Source organism: Uranotaenia lowii, chromosome 3 (genome assembly GCF_029784155.1).
Source record: "Uranotaenia lowii strain MFRU-FL chromosome 3, ASM2978415v1, whole genome shotgun sequence".
NCBI lineage: Eukaryota > Metazoa > Arthropoda > Insecta > Diptera > Culicidae > Uranotaenia > Uranotaenia lowii.
Window position 1 is genome coordinate 249,010,364 of NC_073693.1, and position 12,911 is coordinate 249,023,274.

The 12,911-nt window shown below is 34.7% G+C and overlaps 1 protein-coding gene across 2 annotated transcripts in view; it reads left to right on the forward strand.

The window, feature by feature from the left end:
• LOC129757015 (limbic system-associated membrane protein-like) overlaps positions 1-12,911 on the forward strand; it is a 287,486-nt gene that overhangs the window by 174,643 nt on the left and 99,932 nt on the right. For both annotated transcript variants that reach the window (XM_055754102.1, XM_055754101.1), the window contains 2 exons: positions 3,843-4,053; positions 4,148-4,405. In XM_055754102.1, coding sequence (XP_055610077.1) covers positions 3,843-4,053; positions 4,148-4,405 — 469 coding nt within the window. The remainder of the gene's footprint in view (positions 1-3,842; positions 4,054-4,147; positions 4,406-12,911) is intronic.

Sequence of the window (12,911 nt, forward strand, 5' to 3'; positions counted from 1 at the left end):
ATCTTCACAACTGTGAAGCGCGTTTTCTCGAAATTATCAATTAGGCACTTGCACCCTTCTCATCCCAAGCGCCTCAAATATAATGAAATGCTTTATCCAAGCATTTGTTTTGTATTTACGTTCAGGAGCAAGTATGGTGAAAATCGACTAAATATCTTGAGATTTTTAGAAACATAAATTCGTTTGCAATGTTGATAATTTTTTCCGCCTTGGTTTACTTTTTTTTGTTTCAATCAAAACAGTTCTAACAACAAGTAATTCGCACTTTTATTATCCAACCATGCAGTTTGTGGAAAAGCATTGAAAATCTTAAACTTTCTTTGATGTCTATTCCTGGGTTTAAAATCATGGACAATGAATCGGAAGCAGGTGTTCTTCCAACTGAACTATGCCTCAACTGTGGATTTATAAAATTTTATGTTCAAGTATTAAAGCACCTCACTTTTATACCTAGAGTATCTACTACAAACGAACAAACATACATATTATGACTTTTTATAAACAAATTCAAATGTCTCGCTTTTTTCGGCAGTGTCCCACTTTTTTTCTCAAAGAGTCGGCTTTTTTTGAAAACCATCTGGTAAGCCTAGATTAACAGCATTTTATAGCCAGTCGGAAGCCACCATCTTGTATTTCAAGTTGGCGTCTGGTAGCAAAATTTGGTTTCTCTTGGTTTAATCCTTTACCCAATACCTATATTGTGGAGATTTTAAGTCATCTACAGCATTTTAAAGTTCAGCGGAAGCTTGAAATATTCGATTTCAAGATAGCATCTGATAGCATAAATTGACTTTTTCTAGTTTAACCCTTTAACCAATACCCATATTGGGGGGGTTTCATGTGATTTTTAGATATTCGCAGCATTTTGAGGTTTAGTGAAAGGCGCCATCTTGGATTGCAAGATGGCGTCTGACATAGAAATTCAACTTAAAATGATTAAGCCATTTTACCTAATGACCATATTGTGGCAATTTCTTGTGATTTTAAAGTTAAGTGGAAGCCACCATCTTGGATTTCAAGATGGCGTCCGATAGCGAAATTCGACTTCTTCTAGTTTACCCCTTTAACCAAATACCCATATTGTGGGGCTTTCATACCATTTTCAGTGATATACAGCATTTCAAAGTTCAGCTGAAGCCGCAGTCTTAGATTTCAAGATGGCGTTGGAAAGGAAAAATTCGGATTTTTCTAGTTTAGCCCTTTCGCCAAATACTTAATACCAATATTGTTAAGTTTCATGCGATTTTAAGTCATTTACAACATTTCATTAAACCATTATAAAACTAATTTACCATTTATGTGACCATAAAAAAGCTATTAAGCATTGAATTGATTAACGCCATGTAGGTTGCAAAATCGAAGGGCACAAAACGACCCCATGTTGATAATGATGATTCACAAAGTAATTATTTGAAAATATTTTTTCAAGCCTATTTTTCATCAATTCCTTCATGATTGACCATCAGGTTTGACGAGGCGCATTTATTTTAAGACATTATTTCATACACATTTTTCCTAAAATCTTGACTGGCAGTAGAAAAGCTGCACATAATATGGTTGAAACATTGCTGTGTTTGCTATTTATTTTACCAAATCATATCTCAATATAGCAATTATCATTCATCAACCATCATGTTTGCTGGAAAAAATTTAAAAAAAAACTCCGAGAACTCACACAATAAAAAAAAATGGCTAAGATGTTTAATAAAAGCTTTATAAAGCTTAGTTCTTTTAGAAATGGGACACTTTCTTTTGCTAATAGCTCGTTTACTAGTAATCGGACATTCGAAATTTTGGCAGCAATTTGTTGCCTGTAAAACGTACTATCCGACCTATTTTTTTCAAAATTTAAAAATAACGTGTTTTTGAGATATTTACGATGCAAGAGAAAAAGAAAAAAATAATTTTGCACAGTTTCATTCAAAATCCATCATAATCAAATTGATAGCTGACAAAACCGTTGATTATTCGAAGAATTACTGTATGTAAGTGGTGGAAAAGTATTCAAATACTGTCAAAAATGTCCACAAAGTTCAAATCAAGCATTGGAGTGAAGCATATTATCGGCAACTTCGGCTAAGGGTCATCAGAAAATCAAGTTTCATACCAGCATTTTTAATTTTCAAAAAGCGAAAAACTAAGAGTAGATCGCTGAAATTTCCAAATTTTTTTTTTCGTCGAATAGCTGAAAGTGTTGCCTGGTAATGAGTCATTCAAACCACTCCTCAAACACTAAATTTTTGCTAGTTCCAGAGCTCGTTAGCTGTATAGCCGGTTCCGAGGCTATGGGACAGATGATTTCTGATGAACGACAAAACTTATGAAATACCCTTTTTTAAACAAATTCAAGCGGTTGAGTCCTATACCATGTCTGCTCGTGGCAAGATCTCGAGTATATTAAAGTATGTGTTTGCTGGTTATTTTTTGTGAAATATTATGATTTGCCCAAACTCTGCACCTGTGGAAAGAAATAACAATATTCAAAACGAAAACTATGGTTTTCGCTGTTTTTAAAAGCCTAAAAAGAGTAATCTTTTATGTACCCTTCGCAAACTACGATCTATACTAACCTATTATACTTTCAGTTTAATCTCATGATGGTTTTACTTCGTTACTGCCAGAGTTTGCCAGCAGAAATTCCATTAAAAACGCCCAAAAAGTGGCTAAAAAATAATCAAATTTGTTAATTTCGAAACAGCTGTATCCACTAAATTGCCCTCAGTTTCTTTTAAAAGAGAAGTATTGGTCCAAAAAGTTGCGGAAATTGAAGGAAGAAGGTGTAGCCACCTAAAATACAAATTAGACGAAGTATTAGTTTTAAAAACTGATCAATATCATGACTGAAAAAAGTGTGCGCTAGCCGATGGGAGGTACCAGGAATAAAGTGGAATTTATTCTTACAAAAAAAAGATAAATATTTTTTTTCAAATTTTTTCATTAATCACCATAAAATTACCTTCATTTTCTTCATAGAAAGTATTTAGATCAAACGAAAGGTTTTTGAGATACACGCATTCGTAACTGTCCCATTTCTAAAAGAACTAAGCTTTAAAAGCTTTGGTGGCAAACATTTTAAAGCATAACGATTTCATCGTGGTTTAAAAAAATTGGTCATGATGATGTTTCTAGGATAGGGTCCGATAGTCCCGATATCTCTAGCTTGAGGCGACTAGCTTCTCTAACAAGTTGAACCAGCTTACCTGGCTGGGCAAGGGTACAAACATTTCAAGTTCCAATTCTAGTCCGTGTTTTCAAACCAAAAGTCGTCCAAAGTTCCAATTCTGTGTTTTAATGTCTCAGTTTTCGTAACGATTGAATTTATCAGGAGCAGAAGTTTATTAGCCTAAGGTCCCTATCCCGCGATAAGGCTACCATCTTGGACTAAGCTTGTGGGAGCCGCATTTCATAAATTCAGCGGCTTGCTGCGAGGCAGACGCTGTTCGAGCTGGAGCTTGGAGAACACACATGCGTGCGACCAACTTCTCAATATGTATGCGACCAAAACATCCACCGGGGTTGGACGTCCGAACTTCGCTTAGGTTAAGTATTTGCATCCCAGCCGTTTCGGGGGTTCAGGTTGAGATAGGAGTTGTGAAAAAGAGGTGATATGACCACTGTGGGGCTTCGTAATGCATATTATCCACCATTCACTAGTCAATTTTCAATACTTGTCAATATTTTTTTTATCAAAATTAAGACAGAAACGAAGAAGAGTCAATAGATTTTCTTGTTGAAAAAGCAATTTACAAATATTGGAAAGCATATTTTTAACTCTTATTTTGCGACAAAATACATTTTTTTCCTGATCCACCCTATCAATTTTCTTTCAATCTCCATCACAGGTATCGTGGATACGGAAGCGCGATCTACATATCCTTACCGTTGGCATTCTGACGTATACCAACGATCAGCGCTTCCAGTCCCTGCACACCGATGGCAGCGACGAGTGGACGTTAAGGATAACGTCACCGCAGGCACGTGACTCGGGCGTCTACGAGTGCCAGGTGTCGACGGAACCTAAAATCAGTCAAGCCTTCCGGCTTAACGTTGTCGGTAAGATCATGAGTTTCTCTACGAACCTCAAATTAAAAAAATAAATTATTATGTTTACTCTAATCTACGTTTCTATTTTTATCTTTCCGTTCAGTGTCGAAAGCCAAAATCCTTGGCAACACCGAGCTGTTCGTCAAGAGCGGCAGCGACATCAACCTGACGTGTGTGGCCCTTCAGTCGCCGCAGCCGCCCTCCTTCATCTACTGGTACAAGGGTGGGCGGGTCATCAACTACTCGCAGCGGGGCGGCATCAGCGTTCTGACCGAGCAGCAGACACGCACCAGCCGGCTGGTCATAGCACGTGCCTCGCCGTCCGATTCCGGCAACTACACCTGCTCGCCGAGCAATTCCGGTGAGTTCCCTTCCAATTTGGACAGTTCGGCAGTTTTTGGCTTCCAGAGGCAATAAATTTCAATTACATCATGCATGCATGCTCGGACGATAATCGTGCTCGATTTCGGGAAAATTGATAATATGGTCCTCTAAATCCTTCGAACTCATAATGATAAGCTTAAATTAATTTTTCCGAGAGCACTACATTAGCTTTGCGATATTTAATAAATTGAAATTAATTCAATCTCTTTCGGAAAAATATAGCCAAACAATCCAGATTATCTTAATTTTAGAAATCTAGGAACAATATTGGTACAGAAATGTAAACAACTAATCACGGTTTGATTGCAACCACCTGGTATGCTGGTACCATAAACGTATGATTTTTTTTTCGCAAAATGAGTGTGAACTTTCGATTTATTGAAAAAAAAATCCACTTTGGGAGAAAGCAAATAATTCAATAATTAATTAAAATTAAAATGAAAATATTTGGAATTTTATACGACACTCAGAGTGTTTCTTCCCCCCAAAATGTTATATTCTATCGTCAAACATTGATCCATTACATTAATAAACTGTTCATAATTTCACTTTCAAAAAACAATATTGTGGTCATTTTTTCTCAACTTCGTTGAATCCCAGCTCTTGCTCCTAAATCTTGATCCAAGTTATGATAAATCGATATTGGAAAAGTTCTAGCTCATTCGGATAACTCCCAAGCGACCCTAAATGTTCTTAAAATTTGTTTGGTACTTTCTGTGAAAAAAGTGTAATTAAAAAAAAAATAAATTCATTCCGGCAACACTGCAAAACCACACAAATTTTAGTGCGTTAAGGAATTAAGTTGAAAAACAATTTTTTAACAACATTTTAAGTCATTTTGATGCACGAGAAAAAAAAGTAAAGAGGTATTTAGGTTTCCTTTTTCGTATATTTTCATAAAATAAAATTAAACGGTAACAGCAAAATTGGGATCCCGGGATCTATCTTACCATTTTCACCATGTCACACAGGAAAAACAGTACGCAGATGCATTTTTTTCGAAATTTTCATAAACTAAGAAATAATTCTTATAAAGTAAATTTAACATTTTTGGAATTATTGTAACGCTGTAAAGATGTTAAGTTCGGGAGAAGTTTTTTCGAGGAAGAAACCAAACTAAGCGAAAAAAGTTTATTTAATTTTTTATTTCTCGTCTCAATTTTCAAAGACCAGATAATAATTCTTATAAAATTAGTTTTACATTTTTGGAAACTCTTTTACACTACACAGATTTAAAGTTCCTGAGAAAGTTATTCGATGAAGAAATAAAACTAAGCGAAAATAAATTGTTTAATTTTACCTTCTATAATATATCCCATGAAAATGTTTTAAAATCTAAAAAAATTTTAGCCTAACCCAAAACAACTTGTTTTCTTCCTAAAAGTTTTTCCCACGATTTAAATTTTTATTTTAATAAAATGTTGAGATTCACACATTGTTGACATTAATAATGATTTAAAAATATAATTTTTCCTTTTCATACATGTTTCAACTTCAAACAGTTTTAGGGTTTTCTTTGGGAAGCCCAATCAAAGAAAAATTTCAACACAGTTTGTTATCTTGATAAAAAAATTAGTATCAAGAGTTGGGAGTTGTAATTTTTTTTTTTATTTTTAAAGCTTCTGTATAGCTGAGGGCAACCCTATAAGATAAGTGTAACGACTTGAAATTCAACCTTCCTTTGCGGTTAGGGTCTGTATGACCCGAACTGTACTCTCTTGATGCGTTATCTCAGGAACGGTTAAAGCTAGGTACATGAAATTTTCAAACTTTTCGTAAAATGTTGTTGAGCTCCTCAACAATTTCTCGTTTTTAGTCTCCCAGCAAAAAAAAACAATTAGCCGGATAGGGTCAAATAAACCCGGATTTATGCTACGGATATCAAAGCAAAACTACTGGTTCTTTTTCAAATCGTCTAAATGTCTGTTTATAGCTGCTTTTTTTAAATTAAGATTATGTTTTTTCTGTGGTCTTCAGAAATTGACTTTCAAGTAAAAAAGTCCCTCGAAAAATGGCAACGAACATAACTCATTTTTTAAAGTAGTAAATATTGCAAAAAATGCTTTTGTGTTCAATAACATTAATTTTTAATCGAATGTAATAAATTTATTTTGAATATTTCTATCAGAATAACCATACTAATACATTGAGTTTCAACATATTGAGTACCAATTAAGAGATATATCTATTTTTGTTTTAAGCTTTTTGAAAAACTGCTCACAATGACTCTTAAAATTTAAATTTATTTTTCATATAATATAGTAAGAAATGATAATCGAACCTTCGATGAACTCAAAAATACGACATATGTATATTTTGTCCATTTAATGTCGAAATAACCCACGGTGTTCTCCGGAAATCTTTCATTGTTTGTTTTTTACGGTTCTAAATGTTCGAATTGTGAAAATATAAAAATGAAATTTGTTAATTTTTTATTGATTCTGATGTTTTTACGAAATAATTCATCTATCAGTCAAGTTTTACGAATAAACACTGGTTTTCAAGAAGAAAATACCTGATTTTTCAGTTTCTCCTGAATTTCCGTTTATGACGTATGGTATAAGAAACCAATTTTCATTACTTTAAATAAATTTCAGCTGTTTAAGAAAAAAATTGTTAATTGAACCGGGATGGTCACGATCTTTGTTGAAAAACGCTATCTTTTTTTGCCATTTTGTCTTTTGGTTCAATTTTCAGACGCCACCAAAATGATAATAAATTTTCTGATAAATCTTCATAATTCAATTTCCTTTCTAACCGTAAAGGAAGGTTTAAAAAAATAGCAAAAATTTGATAATTTTTTGTTAAAAATCATAGTTATATTTGGCAACACTTTTTAAATTTCTAATACGCTCCTTTTTTTTGTACTCGAAATTAAGTTTGACTAAAGTTAAACACAAAGCTCAATTCTATAAACTTAAAGTTGAGTTAACTTTTGCTCCTTGCGATGCACAGTTATCAAAAATGTCAAAAACGTGATCGTTGCTTATAACTTTTTTGTAGGGAAATGAATCCAACTGTAAGTCGAAATTTCAGGGAAGAGACTAGATGAAACTTAATGTTGAAAAACAAATTAAGTTTCATCTAGTCTCTTCCCTGAAATTTCGACTTACAGTTGGATTCATTTCCCTACAAAAAAGTTTCGCTGACTGAATGTTTGAGTCAAGACCCATCTCTGGGTCACAGTTTAAAAAAAATGTTGCTTATAACTAGAGATGTACCGAATATTCGGTTGGCCGAATATTCGGCGCCGAATACCGCCGAAAAACCGTTAGGCCGAATATTCGGCTCACCGAATAGTTGTGTTAAGTATTCGGCCGAATAGGCCGAATAGGCCGAATACTTATTTTTTTAATCTATACAATAACATAATTTTCAAATTTTTTCAATGAATTTGGATAATTTATAGAATAGCCAAAAGTTATGTTGAACAAGCTACACAATCATTAGAAACTTATGGTTTCAGTTAAGCATCTTAGGTGTTTCCGTGTATCTTTCACTGTAGATCGCACAGGAGAATGCTGATAATTGCAGATGAATGCTGATTTAATACTACTCCTGCTGTTCAATGAAAATATTAAATTTCAAGTTGTTTTGTTTCCTTTTTCGTATTGTATATTTTTGGCCTTGATTTGTTTTCACATTTGCCGTTTATAAAAAAAAAACCTAAAATTGTCCTGATTTGCCCAAGGTTAAAACACACTGCTAAAAATCATCTTACTTAACAACTATTTTGAAGATATCTTGCTTAAATTCGACTTTCATCTATTTCGATATCAAATAAACAATTTCATATTGCTTGGCACCAGTTTTGACGTGTATTTTGCCAGATTGCAGAGGAACCCATCTCTTTATTCGGCCAAATATTCGTTTGGCCGAATAGTTGAAAAGGTCAATATTCGGTATTCGGCCGTTCGCCGAATACCACTATTCGGTACATCTCTACTTATAACTTTATTGTTTTGCATTTTAACTTCTTAGTGTCTTTGAAGAAATTTTACCGTAGAATGAGCTTACAAGAAAGTGTTATGATATTTTTGATTTATCCTTTTATTATTGAGATCAAAATTCTAACTTCTTAATTGTTATTCCAATCTCTTTGCGGTCTTCGACAAACTTATTGAAAATACAAATTAATGAAACTTTGTCTAATACTTTATGCAAATATTTATGACAAAACCATATAGATGTATCTCGCTTGGATACTAATGGATACACACGATTATAACAATGTTTAATAAAAAAAAAACTTGGTGATGAATTTGCATACAGTGCAAGCTGCCGAAAGATGCATTGCAATTTGCATTTTAAACAAGATTGAACTTACGGTTTAGAAGTTAGATTTTTTATCTCTCTTATAAAGTGATAGATAAAAAAATCATAAAACTTTCTTATAGAGCTCATTCTACTGTAAAATGTAAAACAAAAAAGTTATAAGCAACCATCACGATTTCACATTTTTGACCACTGTGCGATGGTTCGAAACTATGCTCAAGCTGTGAACTCAAAGTTTAGGTCTGCCTCTAAAGTGCTGCTTCTAACCCAAACATCTCATTTTTGAATTTGACAAAAGTAGAGTGATCTCATTCGAAAAGAAGTTAGAGTCAAGAAAAACCTTATTAGCAGACAGTAAGTATATTTTAATGAAACAAGAAAAATCTTAATTATAGGGGAGAGTGGGGATACTTGATCCCCTTTTCTTATTTTCACCATATCTTTTTGGAAAAATTTAGCAACTCGCCGTCTTTGACATTTTCTGACAGCTTGTAACTTCAAGTTTCTATGCTCCAAAAATTAGAACGATACTTGAAGCCGTTGATGAACTTGAAGCATTTTCGTGGGAGTAAAAAAATTGCAATTTTTCTGAAGTTAGGGGAGACTTGATCCTCTATTGAAGGAGACTTGATCTTTTATTCAGGAAGCCCTAATCCTTGTATAAAAATCAAACAAAACCCCAAGATAGAATGATAATTGACTATTTTGGTCATGTTTGTTCTCATTTCACAATGTACTCATTTCAGCAGACATAAGAAGAAAATTCTATAACTTTGTCTCAACGCTAATAACATTGCATACTTAAAGGCGCTATTTTCTATAATTAAGAGAAAATTAATTATTTTTGCTCTTTTCTTCAGACAATTGTTTGATAAATATTAGTTTTTGGATAAACATTAATAATTTCGTAATCAGCAATCATAACGATCAATTCAGAAGAAGAATATGCCGTTTGGAAGTGGGATCAATTGTACCCAACTCTAGGGGATCAATTGTACCCATAATCAACATTTTAGAAAACTTTTTCTGAAAAAAGTTGAGAATTTGCCATTACTTTGAAAATATGGCATTATGAAGTTCATTTTACGCTCGAACGTTTGATATATTGGAACAAATATTTTTTTCATAATTTTCTCATGTAAGGAACATTTTAAAGTGATGAAAAAAGATCTTCAAGTTACATTTTGTGAAATTTTTCAAACAAAGTTCAATTACTCAAACAATCAATTTGTTAAAAAAATTTAAACTACAAGCATTGTTATTTTGCTCATATTGGCACATATTTCTAAAACATTTGATTTTTGTAAGACATTCCAGTTTCGAGATATAGCTAAGGAATCAAGTATCCCCAGGGATCAAGTATCCTCATTCTCTTCTAAAGCTTAGTTCTTTTAGAAATGGGACAGTTACGAATGCGTGTATCTCAAAAACCTTTCGTTTGATCTAAATACTTTCTATGAAGAAAATGAAGGTAATCTTATGAAATTTCATGAAAAAATTTGAAAAAAATTATTTATCGTTTTTTGTAAGAATAAACTCTACTTCATTCTAGGTACCTCCCTTCGGCCAGCGCACACTTTTTTCAGTCATGATAATGATCAGTTTTTCAAACAAATACTTCGTCTAATCTGAATTTTAGGTTGCTACATTCTTCTCCTTCAATTTCTGATGCTTTTCGGACCAATACTTCTCTTTTAAAAGAAACTGTGGCCACTTTAGTGGATACAGCTGTTTCGATATTAACAAATTTGATTATTTTTGAGCCACTCTTTGAGCGTTTTAATGGAATTTCTGCTGGCAAAATCTGGTAATAACGAAGTAAAACCATGAGGAGCTTGAACTTAAAGTATTATCGGTTAGTATAGATCGTAGGTTGCGAAGGGTACATAAAAGATTACTCTTTTTAGGCTTTTGAAAAGAGTGAAAACTATAGTTTCCGCTTTGAAAATTGTGGTTTTTTCCACAGGAGCAGAATTTTGACAAATCATTATATTTTATACAAAATAACCAGCAAATACATACTTTAATATACTCGGGACCTTGCCACGAGCAGACGTGGTATAGGATTCAAACGCTGGAATTTGTTTAAAATAGGGTATTTCATGAGTTTTGTCGTTCATCAGAAATCATCTGTCTCATAGCCTCGGAACCAGATAAACAGCTTGCGAGCTGTGGATCTGGCAAAAAAAAATTGTTTTTGGTTAGGTTTGAATGTCTCATTAAGAGGCAACACTTTCAGATTATCGGAGAATTTTTTTTTGGAAACTTCAGCGATCTACCCTTAGTTTTTCGCTTATTGAAAATTAAAAATGATGGTATGAGATTTGACTTCCCTGATGACCCTAAGCCGAAGTTGCCGATCATATGCTTCACCCCAATGGTTGATTTGAACTTTGTGGACATTTTTGACAGTATTTCCATACTTTTCCACCACTCACACACAGTAGTTCTTTGAATAATTAAAGGTTTTGTTGGCTATCAATTTGATAATGATGGATTTTGAATGAAACTGTGCAAAATTATTTTTTCCTTTTTTTCTTGCATCGTAAATATCTCAAAAACGCGTAAATTTTAAATTTTGAAAAAAACAGGTCGGATAGTAATTTTTACAGGCAACAAAATGCTGTCAAAATTTTGAATGTACGATTACTAGTAAACGAGCTATTAGCAAAAGAAAGTGTCCCATTTCTAAAAGAACTAAGCTTTATAGATTAATTCAACTTGTTATTTTTTATTACTTTGAGTTTAAAGGATTTAAAATTTGACCTCGCTTTCCAAAATACAAAATAAAAATTATGTGATGGGATTCTTTTTTTTAGAAACACGCTTTGTCAGTAATACTTCATGCTCAAAACGTCTATTAATCCCACATTTGCAGAAGTTTGCAGTTGCTAATCGAACACTAATAAAATGCAAATTTCGTGCCAAACATGGCGTGAATTATCCTCATCGGACATGCAATTTCTCAACGCGAATTATCCCTTGCAAAGGCAACGAAGCTTCGAAATAGATAGGTACGAAACTATAAGTCCGATATGACCAAGGATAGCGAACACGATACTCCGTACCAAGCACCCTAGCTCCGAAAGTGAGAGTTCCGCAATCAAACAAAGTGATTATTGGTTAATCACGCCCGTTCGCCCGGCTAAAGCCAACAGCATTGTTTCGCCATAAAATGAACATCGCATCGAAGAGCAGACAAGACAAGTGGAGGGTGCAGTTTGGCCGGCATGTTCCATGGCCAGGTCAGGTAATTCACGCGTACGCCCCCAGTTTGGGATGCCGCAAGATTTGAAATTCCGACCACCATGGCTCAGTTTAACACGTCCGGAACTTAGTTACAGATTACACGGAATGGTTCCGCAAATGTTTCTCCAGGAGAGAGGAGTCAGCCTTCCTTGGTCATCCCTTTCCTCGGCCAGCCAGCCTTAACCACTTGCTCCTAGACTAAAGTGGCAATTGCATTTTCTTGGTCAGTCGTGGGTTGGAAAATGCTGCTGCTGCTGCTGCTGCTGTTGGTCTGTTTGCTGCCTTGCTGGCTAGATGGCTAACGACTTGCCGGAGGTTTTCTCTCGTCGATGACGGTCCAGCAGATATGAGCCAGAAAATGGACTGGAACGTGATCTTCAGCATCATCATCTTGATACGAGCGGACGCCCCATGTGCACATATTGATAGAAGCACATGTGCGACGGATGATGGGCTGCTAGAAGTGCTACTAGCTAGAAGAACACGAAACGGGAGCAAACTTGTCTACAAATGCGACTAAAGAGGCGATAAATCGACATCCATTTGGGTTCGAAACCACACCGCCCTGGTCCGAAGAGCAGACAGAGAAGAAGCGTACGTGAGAACTGGGAACCTGAAGCTTGGCCATCTCGGTGACCCAGAACCTGTCCTGCCGGGCATTTGCCGTATGCCGTCATGTGCTCTGGCCGATGTTGGTTCGACCCCTTACAGCTGATCTCGCAGCTGCTCGGGTATGCTAAGAGGGCTTTGAGGTCTTTTTTGAATATTTCGAAATCGGTTTTCCCGATTGTCCCGAAGTTTCAAATATATTTCGAGTGAGAGCATGCTTTATTATACTATTTAAAAAAAAAATAGGAAGGGATTGAAGATAAACAGTAATTTTTAATATTCCGAAGCGTATGGGAGATGAGGGCATAATGGCCACCTTAAGCAAAACGATTATTCAACCATAGAGAACA